The sequence below is a fragment of the Pezoporus wallicus genome, unplaced genomic scaffold (assembly GCF_028554395.1).
Source record: "Pezoporus wallicus isolate ANWC-B61680 ecotype Strahan unplaced genomic scaffold, APGP_CSIRO_Pwel_v1 contig_9802, whole genome shotgun sequence".
NCBI lineage: Eukaryota > Metazoa > Chordata > Aves > Psittaciformes > Psittacidae > Pezoporus > Pezoporus wallicus.
In genome coordinates, this window is record NW_026638092.1 from 1 (window position 1) to 18,731 (window position 18,731).

Below are 18,731 nucleotides of genomic sequence, written 5' to 3' on the forward strand. Positions count from 1 at the left end.
AGTTCGCAGCGGGCGGGACGGCGGCGGCGGCTGACCAATAGGCGCGGTGAAGGTCAGCGGCGGCGGCCAATGAGCGCTCGGCGGTGTCTCCTCTGGCCGGAGCGATGGGGGATGCGGTGCTGGCTATGGGGGGATGGACCCCCCATATCCCATCGGCCCCCTATATCCCATCACCCCCCATATCCCGTGACCCCCATATCCCATCACCCCCCATATCCCATCACCCCCATATCCCGTGACCCCCCATATCCCATCGCCCCCATATCCCATGACCCCCATATATGACCCCCCCATCCCATGACCCCCATATATCACCCCCTATATCCCATCACCCCCCATATCCCGTGACCCCCATATCCCATCACCCCCCATATCCCATCACCCCCATATCCCGTGACCCCCCATCATCACCATCACCCCCCATATCCCGTGACCCCCATATCCCATGACCCCCCATATCCCATGACCCCCATATCCCATCACCCCCCATATCCCATCACCCCCATATCCCATGACCCCCCATATCCCATGACCCCCATATCCCATGACCCCCCATATCCCATCACCCCCATATCCCATCACCCCCCATATCCCATCACCCCCTTATCCCATCGCCCCCATATCCCATCACCCCCATATCCCATCATTCCCATATCCCATCACCCCCCATATCTCTTCACCCCCATATCCCATTACCCCCCATATCTCATCACCCCCCATATCTCTATATCCCCTATATCATCCCTATATCCCATCATCACCATCACCCCCCCATATCCCTATATCCCATAATCCCTATATCCCATCATCACCCCCCACACCCCATCGCTCCCACATCCCATCGTCTCCATCACCCCCGACCCCAATTCAGGGCCCATTTGGCCCCATTCCTCCTCCCCTCCCTCATTCCCAGCCTCCTTTTGGGGCCATTCCCGTGTCTTTTGGGGTTCTCCATCCCTGGTTTACCCCAACACCCTCATTTTGGGGTTAAAAAGAGGGATTTTGGTCCCACTTGGAACGGCGGGGGGGTGGGGGGAGAGGGTAATAAAGGCGGTGGGAGAGCCCCAGCTTGCCCCATTCATTCCTGTGGGATAAGGGGGGGAAATGGGGCTGGAGCAGTGGGGATTCCCATTGCCACCAAAGCCCCATAACCAATGAACCCCATATGCTCCCCATAGCTTCATCCCTTGGCAATATCCATAGGGAACGGGGCCCATCCGGATCCAGCCCCCACACCGAATTCCTCAGCTCGGGAAAAGCAGGAAAAAAAAAAGGCAACTTCCATCACCAAGAACTACAGGGGGGACGTGTTAGGCCCGAAGATATCGCGACAGGCCCCAGAGATATCGCGACAGGCCCCCGATATCGCGACAGGCCCCCGATATCGCGACAGGTCCCGTGATCGCTCGCGCAACAGCTCCCGCCCAGGCCCTCAGCGGCTCCTTCGCCAGCACAAAACGCCCCCAAAAGGCCCCCAAATTGGGCTTATTTTGGGGTGAAATCGCTTAAAAATGGAATTATTGGGGGGGGGGGGATTGGATTTTAAGAGGTTTTGAGGGGAAAAAAAGGGGGAAAATGGGGATTTTTGAGGTGGGAAAATCCCCCCCCCCCCCCCCCCCCCAAAATCTGCAGTTTTGAGCCCGAATCATCAGGAGGAAGCAGCAGGAAAAGGGCAAAATGGTTCAAAAGTGGCTTTTGGCCCCAATTTGGCCTCCAATTGGACCGGTTTTGCCCGTTTTGACCCCCCCCCCCCCCCCCCAAAACACCTCCTTTTCACAGCAGAATCCCCTCTTTGGGGTCCAAAAATCGCCCGTTTTGGGCCCATTTTGGGCTTTTCGGGGAGGATTTGGCCTCTTTGGGGATGGAGGAAAGGGGGATGGGGAGAGCCCTTTGTGGAGGGGGGTTGGGGGGTGATGTGGGGTGGGGGTTTGGGGGTGTTTTCATCCCTGGGGGGGGGGGGGGTCTTAAAGTGCGAAGAGACCCAGGTGGGGCGCTGGGAGCCTTCCCCGTGCTCTCCCAGTGGTACCATGAAAATCCAGTTGCTGGGAATGCTGGGAAGGATCCAGGAATCCAAGGTTCCAACCCCCCCCTCCCTCCTCCTCCCCACAGCCCCCCATTAATCCCTATGGGACCCACAGGACAAACCCCCCCCCCCTTCCCCCTTCCCATCTCATGTGTCCTCTTCACATCCCAATCCCGATTTTCCTGCCCCATTGGGTCCAAATCCCAACCGAGCGCCGGCTTTTCCCAAGGGAATCCCCCCAAATCCAGCCCCAAATGGGATGGGGGCAGCGGGAGCACCCCCTCCCTCCCCTCTGTAAGTGCTTCATGCTGGGAGCAGGGAATGGGGTCCTGGGAAGTGCTGGGATCCAGGGGATGATTCCTGGGATGCATCAGCTGAGCCTTGGGTTGTTCCGGGAATGCCTTGGGCCGTGGCGGATGGGCCTCAGATCCCAATGGATGAGGTTCAGATCCCAATGGATGACGTTCAGATTCCAATGGATGGGCCTCAGATCCCAATGGATGAGGTTCAGATCCCAATGGATGACGTTCAGATCCCAATGGATGAGGTTCAGGTCTCAATGGATGGGCCTCAGATCCCAATGGATGAGGTGCAGATCCCAATGGATGAGCATCAGATCCCAATGGATGAGCTTCAGGTCTCAATGGATGAGCCTTAGATCCCAATGGATGAGCCTCAGATGGCAACGGATGAGCCTTAGATCCCAATGGATCAGGCTCAGATCCCAATGGATGAGCCTTAGATCCCAATGGATGAAGTCAGATCCCAACGGATGAGCCTTAGATCCCAACAGATGAGCTTCAGGTCTCAATGGATGAGCCTTAGATCCCAATGGATGAGCTGCAGATCCCAACAGATGAGCCTTAGATCCCAACAGATGAGCCTTAGATCCCAATGGATGAGGTCAGATCCCAACGGAGGAGCCTCAGATCCCAACGGATGAGCCTTAGATCCCAACGGATGAGCTTCAGGTCTCAATGGATGAGCCTTAGATCCCAATGGATGAGCTGCAGATCCCAATGGATGAGCCTTAGATCCCAACGGATGAGCTTCAGATCCCAACGGATGAGCCTCAGATGGCAACGGATGAGCGTTAGATCCCAACGGGTGAGCCTCACATCCCATTGGATGAGCCTTAGATCCCAATGGATGAGCTTCAGATCCCAACGGATGAACCTTAGATCCCAACAGATGAGCCTTAGATCCCAACGGATGAGCCTTAGATCCCAACGGGTGAGCCTCACATCCCATTGGATGAGCCTTAGATCCCAATGGATGAGCTTCAGATCCCAACGGATGAGCCTTAGATCCCAACGGATGAGCCTTAGATCCCAACGGATGAACCTTAGATCCCAACGGATGAGCCTTAGATCCCAACGGATGAACCTTAGATCCCAACGGATGAACCTTAGATCCCAACGGATGAACCTTAGATCCCAACAGATGAGCCTCACATCCCAACGGATCCCTATGGGATGAGCTTCCGCCGGCGCCGGCTGGGATGCGAAGGGCTTCGGTGGCGCCGCGACCGAGGGTCCCCACGTCCTTGGCCTCGATCCCGGACGGAGAAGTCAGGAACCTCCCTGCTCGCCCGGGCTCAAGTCTATGGGGCAGCAAGGAAAGGCCAAGCCCGGAGCCGGCGCCTGCCCCCCAACAATGCCCCATGGGACCGGATGCGATGCTGGAGGTTGTGGGGAGCAGAGTGGGGTGGGTGGATGGTGGTGGGGTGGGGGGGGGGGGGTGAGAGAGAGGGGCAGGGGGAAGGCTCCCGGTGCTCACGGTGCCGACGGCTCCGCGTGGGGCTGGCTCGGGAGCAGCGCTTGCACCGGCGACGGCGGCGACGGCGGCGTCCGCGGAGGCGACGCCGGAGCCGCGCCGGGGACCAGCGGGGAAGCTCCGGTGGGAAGAGACGAAGGAGAGGTGGGAATGGCACCGGGAAGCTCCGGGATGGACCGGGATGAGGAAGAGGAAGAAGAGGAGGAAGAGGAGAAGAAGAAGGGGCTCTGCTGGATGAAGAGGTCGATGATTGTCTGGTAGGTGCGCGTGGCCGTGAGCGCGTCCATGGTGCTGAAGTCCGGGCGCATGAGCGTTGGCCAGAAGCAGATGGAGAGGTTCTCGCTCGTCATCAGGTTCACGCGGTGCTGCTGGCTCACCCTGGGCAAGGACAACGGGAGCGGCCCCATAGGAGCCTGGTAAGGGGGGGGGGGGGGGGGGGGGGGGGGGGGGGGGGGGAGGTCCCAATGGGATCTGCTCGTGGGGGGAAATCAATGGGATCTGGTCATGGGGGCATCAATGGGAGCGTGTTGGGGTGCTCCTGGGGGCATCCTAATGGGATCTGTTCATGGGGACATCAATGGGAGCCTGTTGGGGTGCTCATGGGGACGTCCCAATGGGTGCCTGTTGGGGTGCTCAAGGGGGCATCAATGGGATCTGTTCATGGGGACATCAATGGGAGCCTCTTGGGGTGCTCCTGGGGGCATCAATGGGAGCCTGTTGGGGTGCTCGGGGGGACATCAATGGGATCCTGTTGGGGTGCTCACGGGGACGTCCCAATGGGATCCACTCATGGGGACATCAATGGGATCCTGTTGGGGTGCTCATGGGGACATCAATGGGATCCTGTTGGGGTGCTCATGGGGACATCAATGGGATCCTGTTGGGGTGCTCACGGGGACGTCCCAATGGGATCCACTCATGGGGACATCAATGGGATCCTGTTGGGGTGCTCACGGGGACGTCCCAATGGGATCCACTCATGGGGACATCAATGGGATCCTGTTGGGGTGCTCATGGGGGCATCAATGGGATCCTGTTGGGGTGCTCATGGGGACATCAATGGGATCCTGTTGGGGTGCTCAGGGGGACGTCCCAATGGGAGCCTGTTGGGGTGCTCAGGGGGGTGTCCCAATGGGATCCTGTTGGGGTGCTCGGGGGGGCATCGTAATGGGATCTGTTCATGGGGACATCAATGGGAGCCTCTTGGGGTGCTCAGGGGGACATCAATGGGAGCCTGTTGGGGCACTCAGGGGGATGTCCCAATGGGATCCGCTCATGGGGACATCAATGGGATCCTGTTGGGGTGCTCGGGGGGGCATCGTAATGGGATCTGTTCATGGGGACATCAATGGGAGCCTCTTGGGGTGCTCCTGGGGGCATCCTAATGGGATCTGTTCATGGGGACATCAATGGGAGCCTCTTGGGGTGCTCCTGGGGGCATCCTAATGGGATCTGTTCATGGGGACATCAATGGGAGCCTCTTGGGGTGCTCCTGGGGGCATCAATGGGAGCCTGTTGGGGTGCTTGGGGGGACATCAATGGGATCCTGTTGGGGTGCTCACGGGGACGTCCCAATGGGATCCACTCATGGGGACATCAATGGGATCCTGTTGGGGTGCTCATGGGGACATCAATGGGATCCTGTTGGGGTGCTCATGGGGACATCAATGGGATCCTGTTGGGGTGCTCAGGGGGACGTCCCAATGGGAGCCTATTGGGGTGCTCAGGGGGGTGTCCCAATGGGATCCTGTTGGGGTGCTCGGGGGGGCATCGTAATGGGATCTGTTCATGGGGACATCAATGGGAGCCTCTTGGGGTGCTCAGGGGGACATCAATGGGAGCCTGTTGGGGTGCTCAGGGGGACATCAATGGGAGCCTGTTGGGGCACTCAGGGGGATGTCCCAATGGGATCCGCTCATGGGGACATCAATGGGATCCTGTTGGGGTGCTCGGGGGGGCATCGTAATGGGATCTGTTCATGGGGACATCAATGGGATCCTGCTGGGGTGCTCATGCGGATGTCCCAATGGGATCCTGTTGGGGCACTCAGGGGGGAGTCCCAATGGGATTCGCTCATGGGGACACCCAATGGGATCCACTCATGGGGACATCAATGGGAGCCTGTTGGGGTGCTCAGGGGGACCACCCAATGGGAGCCTGTTGGGGTGCTCAGGGGGGCATCCCAATGGGATCTGCTCATGGGGACACCCAATGGGATCCTGTTGGGGTGCTCAGGGGGACGTCCCAATGGGATCCTGTTGGGGTGCTCAGGGGGGCATCCCAATGGGATCTGCTCATGGGGACACCCAATGGGATCTGCTCAAGGGGACGTCCCAACGGGATCTGTTCATGGGGACCATCCAATAGGATCCGCTCATGGGGACATCAATAGAATCCTGTTGGGGTGCTCATGGGGACATCCCAATGGGATCCTGTTGGGGTGCTCATGGGGACGTCCCAGTGGGATCCTGTTGGGGTGCTCATAGGGACGTCCCAATGGGATCCTGCTGGGATGCTCATGGGGACATCAATGGAATCCACTCATGGGGACATCCCACCTGGATCCTTTTGGGATGCTCACGGTGACATCCCATCTGGATCCTTTTGGGATGCTCACGGTGACAACCCACCTGGATCCTTTTGGGATGCTCACGGCGACATCCCCCTTGGATCCTGCATCACCTCCACACCGCCCCATCCCCAATCCTGCTTTTTTGGGTTATCCCAACATTCTCCCTGCATCCCAGCCCCCCCGATACCTACTTGTTCAAGTGGCCAATGACGTATTTGAAGACCTCATAGTTTTCCTTGGGGAATTTCCTCAGCACCTCCTTCAACGCGTGGAGCTTCTGCTCCCGGTCGTTGATCTCTGCCAAGAGGGAACGGGAAGGGCGTCAGGAAGGGCAGCAGCATCCCATGGGATTCCTCCTCTTCCAAAGGGATTGGGGGGGGGCATCAGCATGAGCAGAACCTGGGTTCTTCCCAAGGGGAAAGGGGGAAAAAAGCAGCCCCCGTCCCCATTGCTTCCAAGGGGTGGGATCCAGGAGATGGGAATGGGGGCAGACGGGATGGGAACGGCGTTGGGAAGAGCATGGACTCACTGTGGGCTTCCACCAGCTCCACCTGCATGGAATAAGGGACCAAAGGCTCGGGCAGCTCGGAGAAGAAGCTCTTCATGGCTCCAGCCACGGTGTTGACGGTGAAATCCTTCTCAGCCAGGTCCAGGCCGTGGTCTGCAAGGGGAAGAGGCTCCTGGTTAGATCCCGGCGGCTGGAATTGCTCTTCCCAAAGAGCCAGGAGGGGCAGGAAGGTGGGGATGTGGGGCTGGAATGTGGGGGGGGTGTGGGATGGGCATGGCCCCGAGGGGCTGAGCTCTGGTGGCTGCAAGGAAAGGAAGGAGGAGGGGAAGGAAGAGGGAGGAGAGGAATGGGAATGGTCTGGGAATGGGGGAAATCCATGGAAAAGGAAGGGAAATGGAGAAAAGGCAGGGGAAAAAACAGGAAAGGGATCAAAATCCAACGGTGGGGGGTGGGATGGGGAATCCCGGGATACAAAGGGGTTGGGATGGGGAATCCCGGGATACAAAGGGGTTGGGATGGGGAATCCTGGGATACAAAGGGGTTGGGATGGGGAATCCTGGGATACAAAGGGGTTGGGATGGGGAATCCCGGGACAAGAAGGGGTTGGGATGGGGAATGCCGGGATACAAAGGGATTGGGATGGGGAATCCTGGGATACAAAGGGGTTGGGATGGGGAATCCTGGGACATTAAGGGGTTGGGATGAGGAATCCCGGGATACAAAGGGGTTGGGATGGGGAATCCCGGGATACAAAGGGGTTGGGATGGGGAATCCCGGGATACAAAGGGGTTGGGATGGGGAATCCTGGGATACAAAGGGGTTGGGATGGGGAATCTTGGGATACAAAGGGGTTGGGATGGGGAATCCCGGGATACAAAGGGGTTGGGATGGGGAATCCTGGGACACAAAGGGGTTGGGATGGGGAATCCTTGGACACAAAGGGGTTGGGATGGGGAATCCCAGGATACAAAGGGGTTGGGATGGGGAATCCTGGGATACAAAGGGGTTGGGAAGGGGAATCCTGGGATACAAAGGGGTTGGGATGAGGAATCCCGGGATACAAAGGGGTTGGGATGGGGAATCCCGGGATACAAAGGGGTTGGGATGGGGAATCCTGGGACACAAAGGGGTTGGGGGGAATCCTGGGACACAAAGGGGTTGGGATGGGGAATCCTGGGATACAAAGGGGTTGGGATGGGGAATCCTGGGATACAAAGGGGTTGGGATGGGGAATCCTGGGACACAAAGGGGTTGGGATGGGGAATCCTGGGACACAAAGGGGTTGGGATGGGGAATCCTTGGACACAAAGGGGTTGGGATGGGGAATCCCAGGATACAAAGGGGTTGGGATGGGGAATCCTGGGATACAAAGGGGTTGGGAAGGGGAATCCTGGGATACAAAGGGGTTGGGATGAGGAATCCCAGGATACAAAGGGGTTGGGATGAGGAATCCCAGGACAAGAAGAGGTTGGAATGAGGAATCCCAGGACCCAAAGGGATCGGCACAGGGAATCCCAGGAGCTCACCCTGGTCGAACTGCCTCTGCAGACTCTCCATCTCCGACTTGTTCCCGCTCACCCGATAGATCCCTTCGGTGCTGAGCCCTGGGGAGGGAGGAGCAGGTCAGGCCCCCGGGATACCCGCGGAAGAGCTGGGATGCGGAATTCCCCCCCTCCCGCCGGGACGCTGCGCTCACCAGTGGCCTCGATGTACTCGATGCAGCGCTCGATGAAGACCGGGATGGGCTTCTCGGCTGTCACCACTCCGCTCAGGGGCACCCCGAAGTAGCTGCTCTCCCACGTGCTCTTGGTGATGGACGGCCGCGGCTTGGGCTTGGGTTTCTGTGCCACAGCGGGAAGGGAGATGGAATACGCTTTATCCCGATGGATAATGCCTTATCCTGATGGATAACGCCTTATCCTGATGGATAACGCCTTATCCCGATGGATAACGCTTTATCCCGATGGATAACGCTTTATCCCGATGGATAACGCTGTATCCCGACGGAATATGCCTTATCCCGATGGATAACGCTTTATCCCGATGCAATACGCCTTATCCCAATGGATAATGCTTTATCCTGATGGAATACACCTTATCCCGATGGATAATGCCTTATCCCGATGGATAACGCTTTATCCCGATGGAATACGCCTTATCCCAATGGATAACGCTTTATCCCGATGGAATACGCCTTATCCCGACGGATAACGCTTTATCCCGATGGAATACGCCTTATCCCGATGGATAACGCTTTATCCCGATGGAATACGCCTTATCCCGATGGATAACGCTTTATCCCGATGGAATACGCTTTATCCCGATGGATAATGCCTTATCCCGATGGATAATGCCTTATCCCGATGGATAACGCTTTATCCCGATGGAATACGCCTTATCCCGATGGAATACGCCTTATCCCGATGGATAACGCTTTATCCCGAGGGAATACGCCTTATCCCGATGGAATACGCCTTATCCCAATGGATAATGCTTTATCCCGATGGAATACACCTTATCCCGATGGATAATGCTTTATCCCGATGGAATACGCCTTATCCCGATGGATAACGCTTTATCCGGATGGAATACACCTTATCCCAATGGATAATGCCTTATCCCGATGGATAACGCTTTATCCCAATGGAATACACCTTATCCCAATGGATAACGCTTTATCCGGATGGAATACGCCTTATCCCGATGGATAACGCTTTATCCCGATGGAATACGCCTTATCCCGACGGATAATGCCTTATCCCGATGGAATACACTCTATCCCGATGGATAATGCTTTATCCCGATGGAATACGCCTTATCCCAATGGATAATGCTTTATCCTGACAGATCGCGCCTTATCCCGACGCATTACGCCTTATCCCGACGGATTACGCCTTACCCCGACGCATTACACCTTACCCCGATGGATTATGCCTTATCCCAACATATTACACCTTATCCCGATGGAATACGCCTTATCCCAACGGACAACGCCTTATCCCAATTGATTACGCCTTATCCCGATGGACTATGCCTTACCCCGACGCATTACGCCTTATCCCGACAGATTACGCCTTATCCCGAAGGACTACGCCTTATCCCGACGGATTACGCCTTATCCCGATGGATTACGCCTTATCCCGATGGGTTATAGTTTATCCCAATGGATTATGGTTTATCCCGATGGATTATGGTTTATCCCAATGGTTCCCTGCCTATCCCAATGGTTTACGGCTTATCCCAGTGGTTTCCTGCTTATCCCAATGGTTTATTGCTTGTCTCAATGGTTAATAGCTCATCCCAATGGTTTATGGCTTATCCCAATGGTTTCCTGTTTATCCCAATAGTTTATGGCTTATCCCAATGCTTTCCCGTTGATCCCAGTGGTTTCCTGTTTATCCCAATGGTTTATGTCTTATCCCAATGGTTTATTGCTTGTCTCTATGGTCAATAGCTCATCCCAATGGTTTATGGCTTATCCCAATGGTTTCTTGCTCATCCCAATGGGTTCCTGTTTATCCCAATGGTTTCTTGCTTATCCCAATGGATTATGTCTTATCCCAATGGTTTATGACTTATCCCAATGGTTTATGACTTATCCCAATGGATTATGTCTTATCCCAATGGTTTATGTCTTATCCCAATGGTTTATGACTTATCCCAATGGCTTCTTGCTCATCCCAGTGGTTTATGACTTATCCCAATGGTTTATGACTCATCTCAATGGATTATGGCTTATCCCAATGGTTTATGACTTATCCCAATGGTTTATGACTTATCCCAATGGTTTATGACTTATCCCAATGGTTTATGACTTATCCCAATGGTTTATGACTTATCCCAATGGTTTATGGCTTATCCCAATGGTTTATGACTTATCCCAATGGTTTATGGCTTATCCCAATGGTTTCTCATTTATCCCAATGGTTTCTCATTTATCCCAATGGTTTATGGCTTATCCCAATGGTTTATGGCTTATCCCAATGGTTTCTCATTTATCCCAATGGTTTATGGCTTATCCCAATGGTTTATGGCTTATCCCAATGGTTTATGACTTATCCCAATGGTTTCTTGCTCATCCCAACGGTTTATGGCTTATCCTAATGGTTTATGGCTTATCCCAATGCTTTCCCGTTGATCCCAGTGGTTTCCTGTTTACCCCACTGGTTTCCCGTTGATCCCAACCGTGGATGGCTTATCCCAGTGGATCAGCTCTTGGCAGGACCCAAACCCTCCCGCGACCCCATGGATGGAGCTTGGAGGCCCTGGGACAGGAGAACCCGTCCCTTCCTAGGGAGCCTTGAAGGTCTCTCCCATTCCTTGCCCTGGAGCTCTCCTGGCCCTCAGGATCCCACCACTTCAGCCCCACAGATTCCCCCCCCCCCCCCAAGATCCATCCCATTGTCCATGGGGACCCCGGCACTGCTCCCCCCCCTTCCAAGCCAAGAACCCTGAGGGATGCCCCCTAAGAACAAGAGGCCTTCATGGTGCTCCTCAAACCATGTCCACACCGTGTCCACACCATGTCCTTCATGGTGCTCCTCACACCATGTCCACCCCATGTCCACACCACATCCTTCATGGTGCTCCTCACACCCTGTCCACACCGTGTCCACACCATGTCCTTCATGGTGCTCCTCACCCTGTCCACACCATGTCCACACCACATCCTTCATGGTGCTCCTCAAACCATGTCCACACCGTGTCCACACCACGTCCTTCATGGTGCTCCTCACACCATGTCCACACCACGTCCTTCATGGTGCTCCTCACCCCATGTCCACACCACGTCCTTCATGGTGCTCCTCATACCCTGTCCACCCCACATCCTTCATGGTGTTCCTCACACCATGTCCACACCACGTCCTTCATGGTGCTCCTCACACCATGTCCACACCATGTCCTTCATGGTGCTCCTCACACCATGTCCACACCATGTCCACACCACGTCCTTCATGGTGCTCCTCACACCATGTCCACACCACGTCCTTCATGGTGCTCCTCACCCCATGTCCACACCACATCCTTCATGGTGCTCCTCACACCATGTCCACCCCACGTCCTTCATGGTGCTCCTCACACCATGTCCACACCACATCCTTCATGGTGCTCCTCACACCATGTCCACACCACGTCCTTCATGGTGCTCCTCACACCATGTCCACACCACATCCTTCATGGTGCTCCTCACACCATGTCCACACCACGTCCTTCATGGTGCTCCTCACACCATGTCCACACCGTGTCCACACCATGTCCTTCATGGTGCTCCTCACACCATGTCCACACCAAGTCCTTCATGGTGCTCCTCACACCATGTCCACACCATGTCCTTCATGGTGCTCCTCACACCCTGTCCACACCACGTCCTTCATGGTGCTCCTCACCCCATGTCCACACCACATCCTTCATGGTGCTCCTCACACCATGTCCACACCACTTCCTTCATGGTGCTCCTCACACCATGTCCACACCATGTCCTTCATGGTGCTCCTCACCCCATGTCCACACCACATCCTTCATGGTGCTCCTCACACCATGTCCACACCACATCCTTCATGGTGCTCCTCATACCCTGTCCACCCCACATCCTTCATGGTGTTCCTCACACCGTGTCCTTCATGGTGCTCCTCAAACCATGTCCACCCCATGTCCACCCCACATCCTTCATGGTGCTCCTCACCCCATGTCCACACCACATCCTTCATGGTGTTCCTCACACCATGTCCACACCACGTCCTTCATGGTGCTCCTCACACCCTGTCCACACCACATCCTTCATGGTGCTCCTCACACCCTGTCCACACCACGTCCTTCATGGTGCTCCTCACACCACGTCCTTCATGGTGCTCCTCACACCCTGTCCACACCGTGTCCACACCAAGTCCTTCATGGTGCTCCTCACACCATGTCCACACCATGTCCTTCATGGTGCTCCTCACCCCATGTCCACACCACGTCCTTCATGGTGCTCCTCACACCATGTCCACACCGTGTCCACACCACGTCCTTCATGGTGCTCCTCACCCCATGTCCACACCACGTCCTTCATGGTGCTCCTCACACCCTGTCCACCCCACATCCTTCATGGTGCTCCTCACACCATGTCCACACCACATCCTTCATGGTGCTCCTCACACCATGTCCACACCACGTCCTTCATGGTGTTCCTCACCCCATGTCCACACCACATCCTTCATGGTGTTCCTCACACCATGTCCACACCACGTCCTTCATGGTGTTCCTCACCCCATGTCCACACCACATCCTTCATGGTGCTCCTCACACCATGTCCACACCACTGTCCTTCATGGTGCTCCTCACCCCATGTCCACACCACCTCCTTCATGGTGCTCCTCACACCATGTCCACACCACATCCTTCATGGTGCTCCTCACACCATGTCCACACCATGTCCTTCATGGTGTTCCTCACCCCATGTCCACACCACGTCCTTCATGGTGCTCCTCACACCATGTCCACACCACGTCCTTCATGGTGCTCCTCACACCCTGTCCACACCACATCCTTCATGGTGCTCCTCACCCTGTCCACACCATGTCCACACCACGTCCTTCATGGTGCTCCTCACACCCTGTCCACACCATGTCCACACCACATCCTTCATGGTGCTCCTCACCCTGTCCACACCATGTCCACACCACATCCTTCATGGTGCTCCTCACACCATGTCCACACCATGTCCTTCATGGTGCTCCTCACACCATGTCCACACCATGTCCACACCACATCCTTCATGGTGCTCCTCACACCATGTCCACACCATGTCCACACCACATCCTTCATGGTGCTCCTCACACCATGTCCACACCATGTCCACACCACATCCTTCATGGTGCTCCTCACACCATGTCCACACCGTGTCCACACCACATCCTTCATGGTGTTCCTCACACCATGTCCACACCACATCCTTCATGGTGCTCCTCACCCTGTCCACACCACGTCCTTCATGGTGCTCCTCACACCATGTCCACACCATGTCCTTCATGGTGCTCCTCACACCCTGTCCACCCCATGTCCACACCACATCCTTCATGGTGCTCCTCACCCTGTCCACACCACGTCCTTCATGGTGCTCCTCACACCATGTCCACACCATGTCCTTCATGGTGCTCCTCACACCATGTCCACACCACGTCCTTCATGGTGTTCCTCACACCATGTCCACACCACGTCCTTCATGGTGCTCCTCACACCGTGTCCTTCATGGTGCTCCTCAAACCATGTCCACCCCATGTCCACACCACATCCTTCATGGTGCTCCTCACACCACGTCCTTCATGGTGCTCCTCACACCCTGTCCACCCCACATCCTTCATGGTGCTCCTCACACCGTGTCCTTCATGGTGCTCCTCAAACCATGTCCACCCCATGTCCACACCACATCCTTCATGGTGCTCCTCACACCACGTCCTTCATGGTGCTCCTCACACCATGTCCACACCACATCCTTCATGGTGCTCCTCACCAACCCTTGCCCCATCCACGTCCCCCAATAACCCGTGTTCCGTGGGGTTGCCCAACCACAACCTCACCCCCCCCCCCCCCCCCGACCCCAAACCCATGGCTCCACCCTGCCTCCATCCAACCCTCCCACCCCAACCTCTCGCCTTCCAACCCCACAGCGCCCCTACCTTCGTCGTCCTCCTCAAGCTCCTCAAGATGTTCCTCCTCCTTGGGTCCTCTCCGTCGGCCGTCTCATAGGGAATAACGGCGTTATCCCCCTTGTAGCCTTGGGAAGTCTGATCCTCCTCCTTCTTCCTGATGGGGCCCAGCTCGTCATCGCTGCCGACGCTGAAGCTGGTCCTGTAGCTCGCAAACCTGCCCAACCTGGAGCAGCGGGTCCTGTAGAGCACCGGTTTGGCCACCACGGACACCTTGCGGCCCCTCTCCAAGGAGCTCGTGTCCATCTCGCTGTCGGAGCCGTTGCCGCTGCCGTTGGATTGGGCCTTGTTGATGTTCCGGATGGTGATGATCTTGCCCTGGGTGCTGTCGTGAGGCACGGAGTAGATGTTCTCCTCTTCGTTGCGCGGCTTCACCACGGCGTCCATGGGCTCGGCGTAGTCGGAAGGGTCGAAGCAATCCGTGGGCAGCCAGCTTCCGGATGTCATGGATTTCCTCTGCCCGTCCCGGTGGCCTTGCTCCAAGTAGGAGAGGTCCCCCTTGGTAAGGTCAAAATGCACGGGGGGCTTTGGTTTCACCGGAGGAGGGACCTTGTTGTTGAGCTTGCTCTCGAAGGTGCTCATGACCGAGATGAAAGACAAGCCGTCGTTCCCCTCCAGCTCCATGGAGAGCTTCGAGTGGTCTTTGGCCAAGGTGGGCATGGACAAGTCCTCTCTGAAGGGGCTGTAAGTGGGAGGCTCCACGTCCTCCTCCGAGTCCTGCAGGTTGGAATTGCAGAGAGGGGAATCGGCTCGCGGCGAGTTGAAGACCTCCTCGGTGGTGCTGCAGGCTTCGGCCACGTTGTCGTACATGTGGGTGGCCTCGATGATGGTCTTCTTCTCCAGCACGTCCTTAAAGAAGGAGTGGAAGATCTCCAGCTTGTGCTGGGGCTGGCTGCAGGGAATGGTGGTGAACTTGCCGTCGATCTCCTGGGCGATCTCTTCCCCTTCGGTGAGCTGCTCCCTGCTCAGGTCGTTGTCCAGGATGTCGATGGAGCCGTCGGTGAGCGCCACGACCTGGATGGGGATGATGTCCTGCACCTCGCACAGGAAGGCACGGAGCATGGCCAAGGACGCCTTGCGCTTGGCCGAGTAGAAGACGATGTAGCCGTGGACCAGGCGGCTCTTGCGGACGCTGAAGGAGGAGTGGTAGGAGAGGAGGGAGAGCTCCACGCGCCTCTTGTGGGGCCCGATGGAGAGCTCGAGGAGGACGGAGCTGCTGCTGCCGCACTGGGAAGGCCGATAGCTCGGGGACTGCAGGATGGGCAGGAGGATGTCGTCCGTGTGGAAGGGATCGCCACACATGAGGCACATGACGATGCGGAGCTCAACGTCCGCCAGGTCCTTGATGCTGGCGGTGGAGCTGACGAGGTTCAGGTTGCGTTTGGAGTCCAACAAGCCCTTCAGGACCTGGCTGATCTGCTTCTCGTTGATGTTCCTGCCGTACCCGATGCCGGCAGAGGCAGGGTCCAAGAAGACGCACTGGAGCTTGCTGGCGATCTGCTGGCCCTGCTGGATGAGGCTCTGCAAGGTCTCCCCGCTCGTGTCCCCCCTCTTGTTGACCAGGATGAGGGTGAGGGGCAGGTGAACCAAGTGGTTGTCCCTCCTGCCCAGCGTGGACTCGCGGCTCTTCTCGATGCTCTCCACCACGTAGGACAAGGACTCCTTGGAGTTGTAAAGGCAAAGACACCCGTGGGGCTGGAAGGTGGGGGTCTGGAAGGAGTTGACGGGGAGCCTGACGTTGCCCTCGATGGGCCTCAGGGCCAGCTCGTACATCTTGCCCTCGATCACGTACTTGTCGTCGTTGGTGCACAGCGCCCGGATCTCGTTGGCCAGCTCTCGGGCCAGGCCGTCCTTGCCCAGGATGACCAGGTTGATCCTGTCGATGGTGGGGTCGGCGAGCAGGTTCCTCTGGTTGCGCTCGGCGGGGCGGATGAAGCGGGAGCTGATGAGCTGCTCGATCCTGGAGTCCACGCACAGAGGGCAGCTGGGACAGGTCTCCTTGGTGGGGTGGTAGACGAAGTGGATGTGCTTGAGGATGAGGGCGTCGCGCTCGGCCTGCAGCTTCTGCAGGGCCTTGAAGCGCTGCTCCTCGCCCAGCACGTCCTGGATGACGCCCATCTTCTCCTTGCTGGGCTTGGCGTCGAGCTCCAGCTCGTAGAAGAGCTCCGAGTATTCCAAGAGCAGCTCCTGGAACTCCTCCTTGGCCTTCTCGATGATCTGCTTTTGGTGCTTGCTGTAGATGTCCATGTAGATGGACTCCTCCAGCCACATGTAGAAGTCCTCGTTCATGATGAAGCTCCGCGCTTCCTCCCAGGGCTTGCCAGGGGTGATGAAGGGCGAAGTCTCCAGGTTCTCCTTGAAGGCTCTCCTCATCTCCGCCCTCTTCCTCTCGTTCCTCAGCTTTTCCAAGTGAGCTTCGTAGAGCTGCTTGGCCGGTTGGGTCTCCATCAGGTCGAAGGGGATGCGCTCGTTCTCCATGTTGTCGATGTGGCTCGTGGCGTCCCAGGGGGTCTCTTCCAAGACAACGAACCACTTGAGGAAGTCCGCCTTCGTCTCCAAGAGCTTCTCCACCTTGACGCAGCTCAGGTGGTCCAGCTCATCCAGGTCCGGGATGAGGGCCTCGAAGGCTTGAGGGAGCACGGCCAGGTACATCTTCCGCCGCCGCTCGATGTGCTCCTGCTTGAGGCGATGCACGTGCTGCAGGAAGAGCTTCTTGGCCTTCTGGGTCCCTTCCAGGTAGACGTAGTCCTGGTACTCGGGGGAGGACTGCATCTTGAAGCTCACGTTGCTCCACGTCTCGTTGTGGCTCTTCACGATGCGGCTGACCAACCACTCGTACTTGTCCTTGGCGGCGGCGATCTGTTGGCTCTGCTGCTTCAAGGCTTCGAAGTAAGGGATGATCTTGGTCTTCCCTCTGCTCTTGTCGATGAGCTGCACCAAGGTGCTGAAGGCCAAGTCAATGTTCACGTTGGACCTAGCAGAGGTCTCCACCACCTGGAGGCTCTTCTTGCTTAAGGCAAAAGTGTGGGCGTCCCGGATGTACCGCTCCACCCCTTCGTCGCACTTGCTCAGCACCACCACGATGGGCTTCTTGGTCTTGGCCAACTGGTTGTAGAGGTTGGAGACGAACTTGAGCTGCTCATCGAAGTTCCTGTTCATGCCCCTGCTGACGTCCACGCAGAGGAGGAAGCCGTCGACCAGCAGCTTGCCGTCGGGCATCTGCTTCTGCTCAAAGTCCTGCTCCAAGCCCAGCTGGTCCGTGCAGAAGTACATGAGCTTCTCGGCCGAAGCCAGCTTGGTGGCAGCAGCCCTCTTGATGTAGGGCTGCAGCGCGGTGCTGCGGTGGGGCTGGAAGGTCTGGTCGTCGATGAACTCCGTCTGCTCCACCACGTGCAGCTTGCACTCGCCGCAGTCCTCCAGGGCTCTGCCCACCTCTCCCCAGTAGAGGAAATGGTCATTGTTGACCACTCGGCCCCCAAAGTCGCTGGTGCTGAGCACCGAGGTGTGATCCAGGTGGAAATCGTCGGCGCTGGGCCGCACGAAGCGGTTGCAGAGGCAGGACTTGCCGACGCCGCACTGACCCTTCTCCTTCTCCGTGCCGGATAAACCCACCACGCTGACGTTGTAGGTGGGGATGCGGACATCCTGCTTCCTGGCCATCATCATCGTCCGCACATCCTGTCCCACTCAACGGCTTCGCAGAGGATTCCCCGCGGCGCCGGGGACGAGACGACCGCTTCTCAAGGCAGGAAGGGCGCGGGAAGGACGGGCTCCCACCTCCTCATCCCGCAGGGACCGGCAGGCGTGGGGCTCCGTGGGCCTCGGGGTTGGGGTTTGGGGGGGCTCGACGGCCCAGGTTCTCCCCTAGGAGGAAGGGAAAGCATCGTCACTGGGGACCATCCCCATCCTGCTCCTCACAAACCCAACCCCAAGCCCCAGGCCCCGGCGGCACCGATCCCGGCGTCCCGAACGCCGCATCCCACCGCAACCCGCAGCAGAGGGAAGAGCCAGAGGGATCCATAGGGATGTGGGGAAGGGGGGGGGGGGGGGGGGTTGGTGTTCCCAATTGGAAGGAAAGGGGGCGAAAGGAAGCGTCCCTTTGGTGGTGGAAAGGGGGACACTGCAATGGGTTGAATGGGGAAGGAAGGGATGAAACGGGGCAGA

At 57.1% G+C, this 18,731-nt stretch overlaps 1 protein-coding gene across 1 annotated transcript; it reads right to left on the reverse strand.

The window, feature by feature from the left end:
- Window positions 1-3,798: 3,798 nt before the first annotated feature.
- ARHGAP35 (Rho GTPase activating protein 35) lies at window positions 3,799-18,289 on the reverse strand. The gene is made up of 6 exons (XM_057409384.1): window positions 14,538-18,289; window positions 8,576-8,720; window positions 8,406-8,483; window positions 6,901-7,032; window positions 6,563-6,668; window positions 3,799-4,177 (listed from the first exon to the last, which is right to left on the reverse strand). The coding sequence occupies exons 1-6, from the start codon at window positions 18,231-18,233 to the stop codon at window positions 3,799-3,801; spliced, it is 4,536 nt and encodes a 1,511-aa protein (XP_057265367.1). The 5' UTR covers window positions 18,234-18,289.
- Between the last annotated feature and the right edge of the window lie 442 nt (window positions 18,290-18,731).

Coding starts and splice junctions, on each gene's coding strand:
- ARHGAP35 (XM_057409384.1), bottom strand. CDS start 18,233: ATGATGATGGCCAGGAAGCAGGATGTCCGCATCCCCACCTACAACGTC. Junction 8,721..14,537: donor GCTTGAGGAGGACGACGAAG/GTAGGGGCGCTG, acceptor GCTGTGGCACAG/AAACCCAAGCCCAAGCCGCG. Junction 8,484..8,575: donor CGAGTACATCGAGGCCACTG/GTGAGCGCAGCG, acceptor CTCCCTCCCCAG/GGCTCAGCACCGAAGGGATC.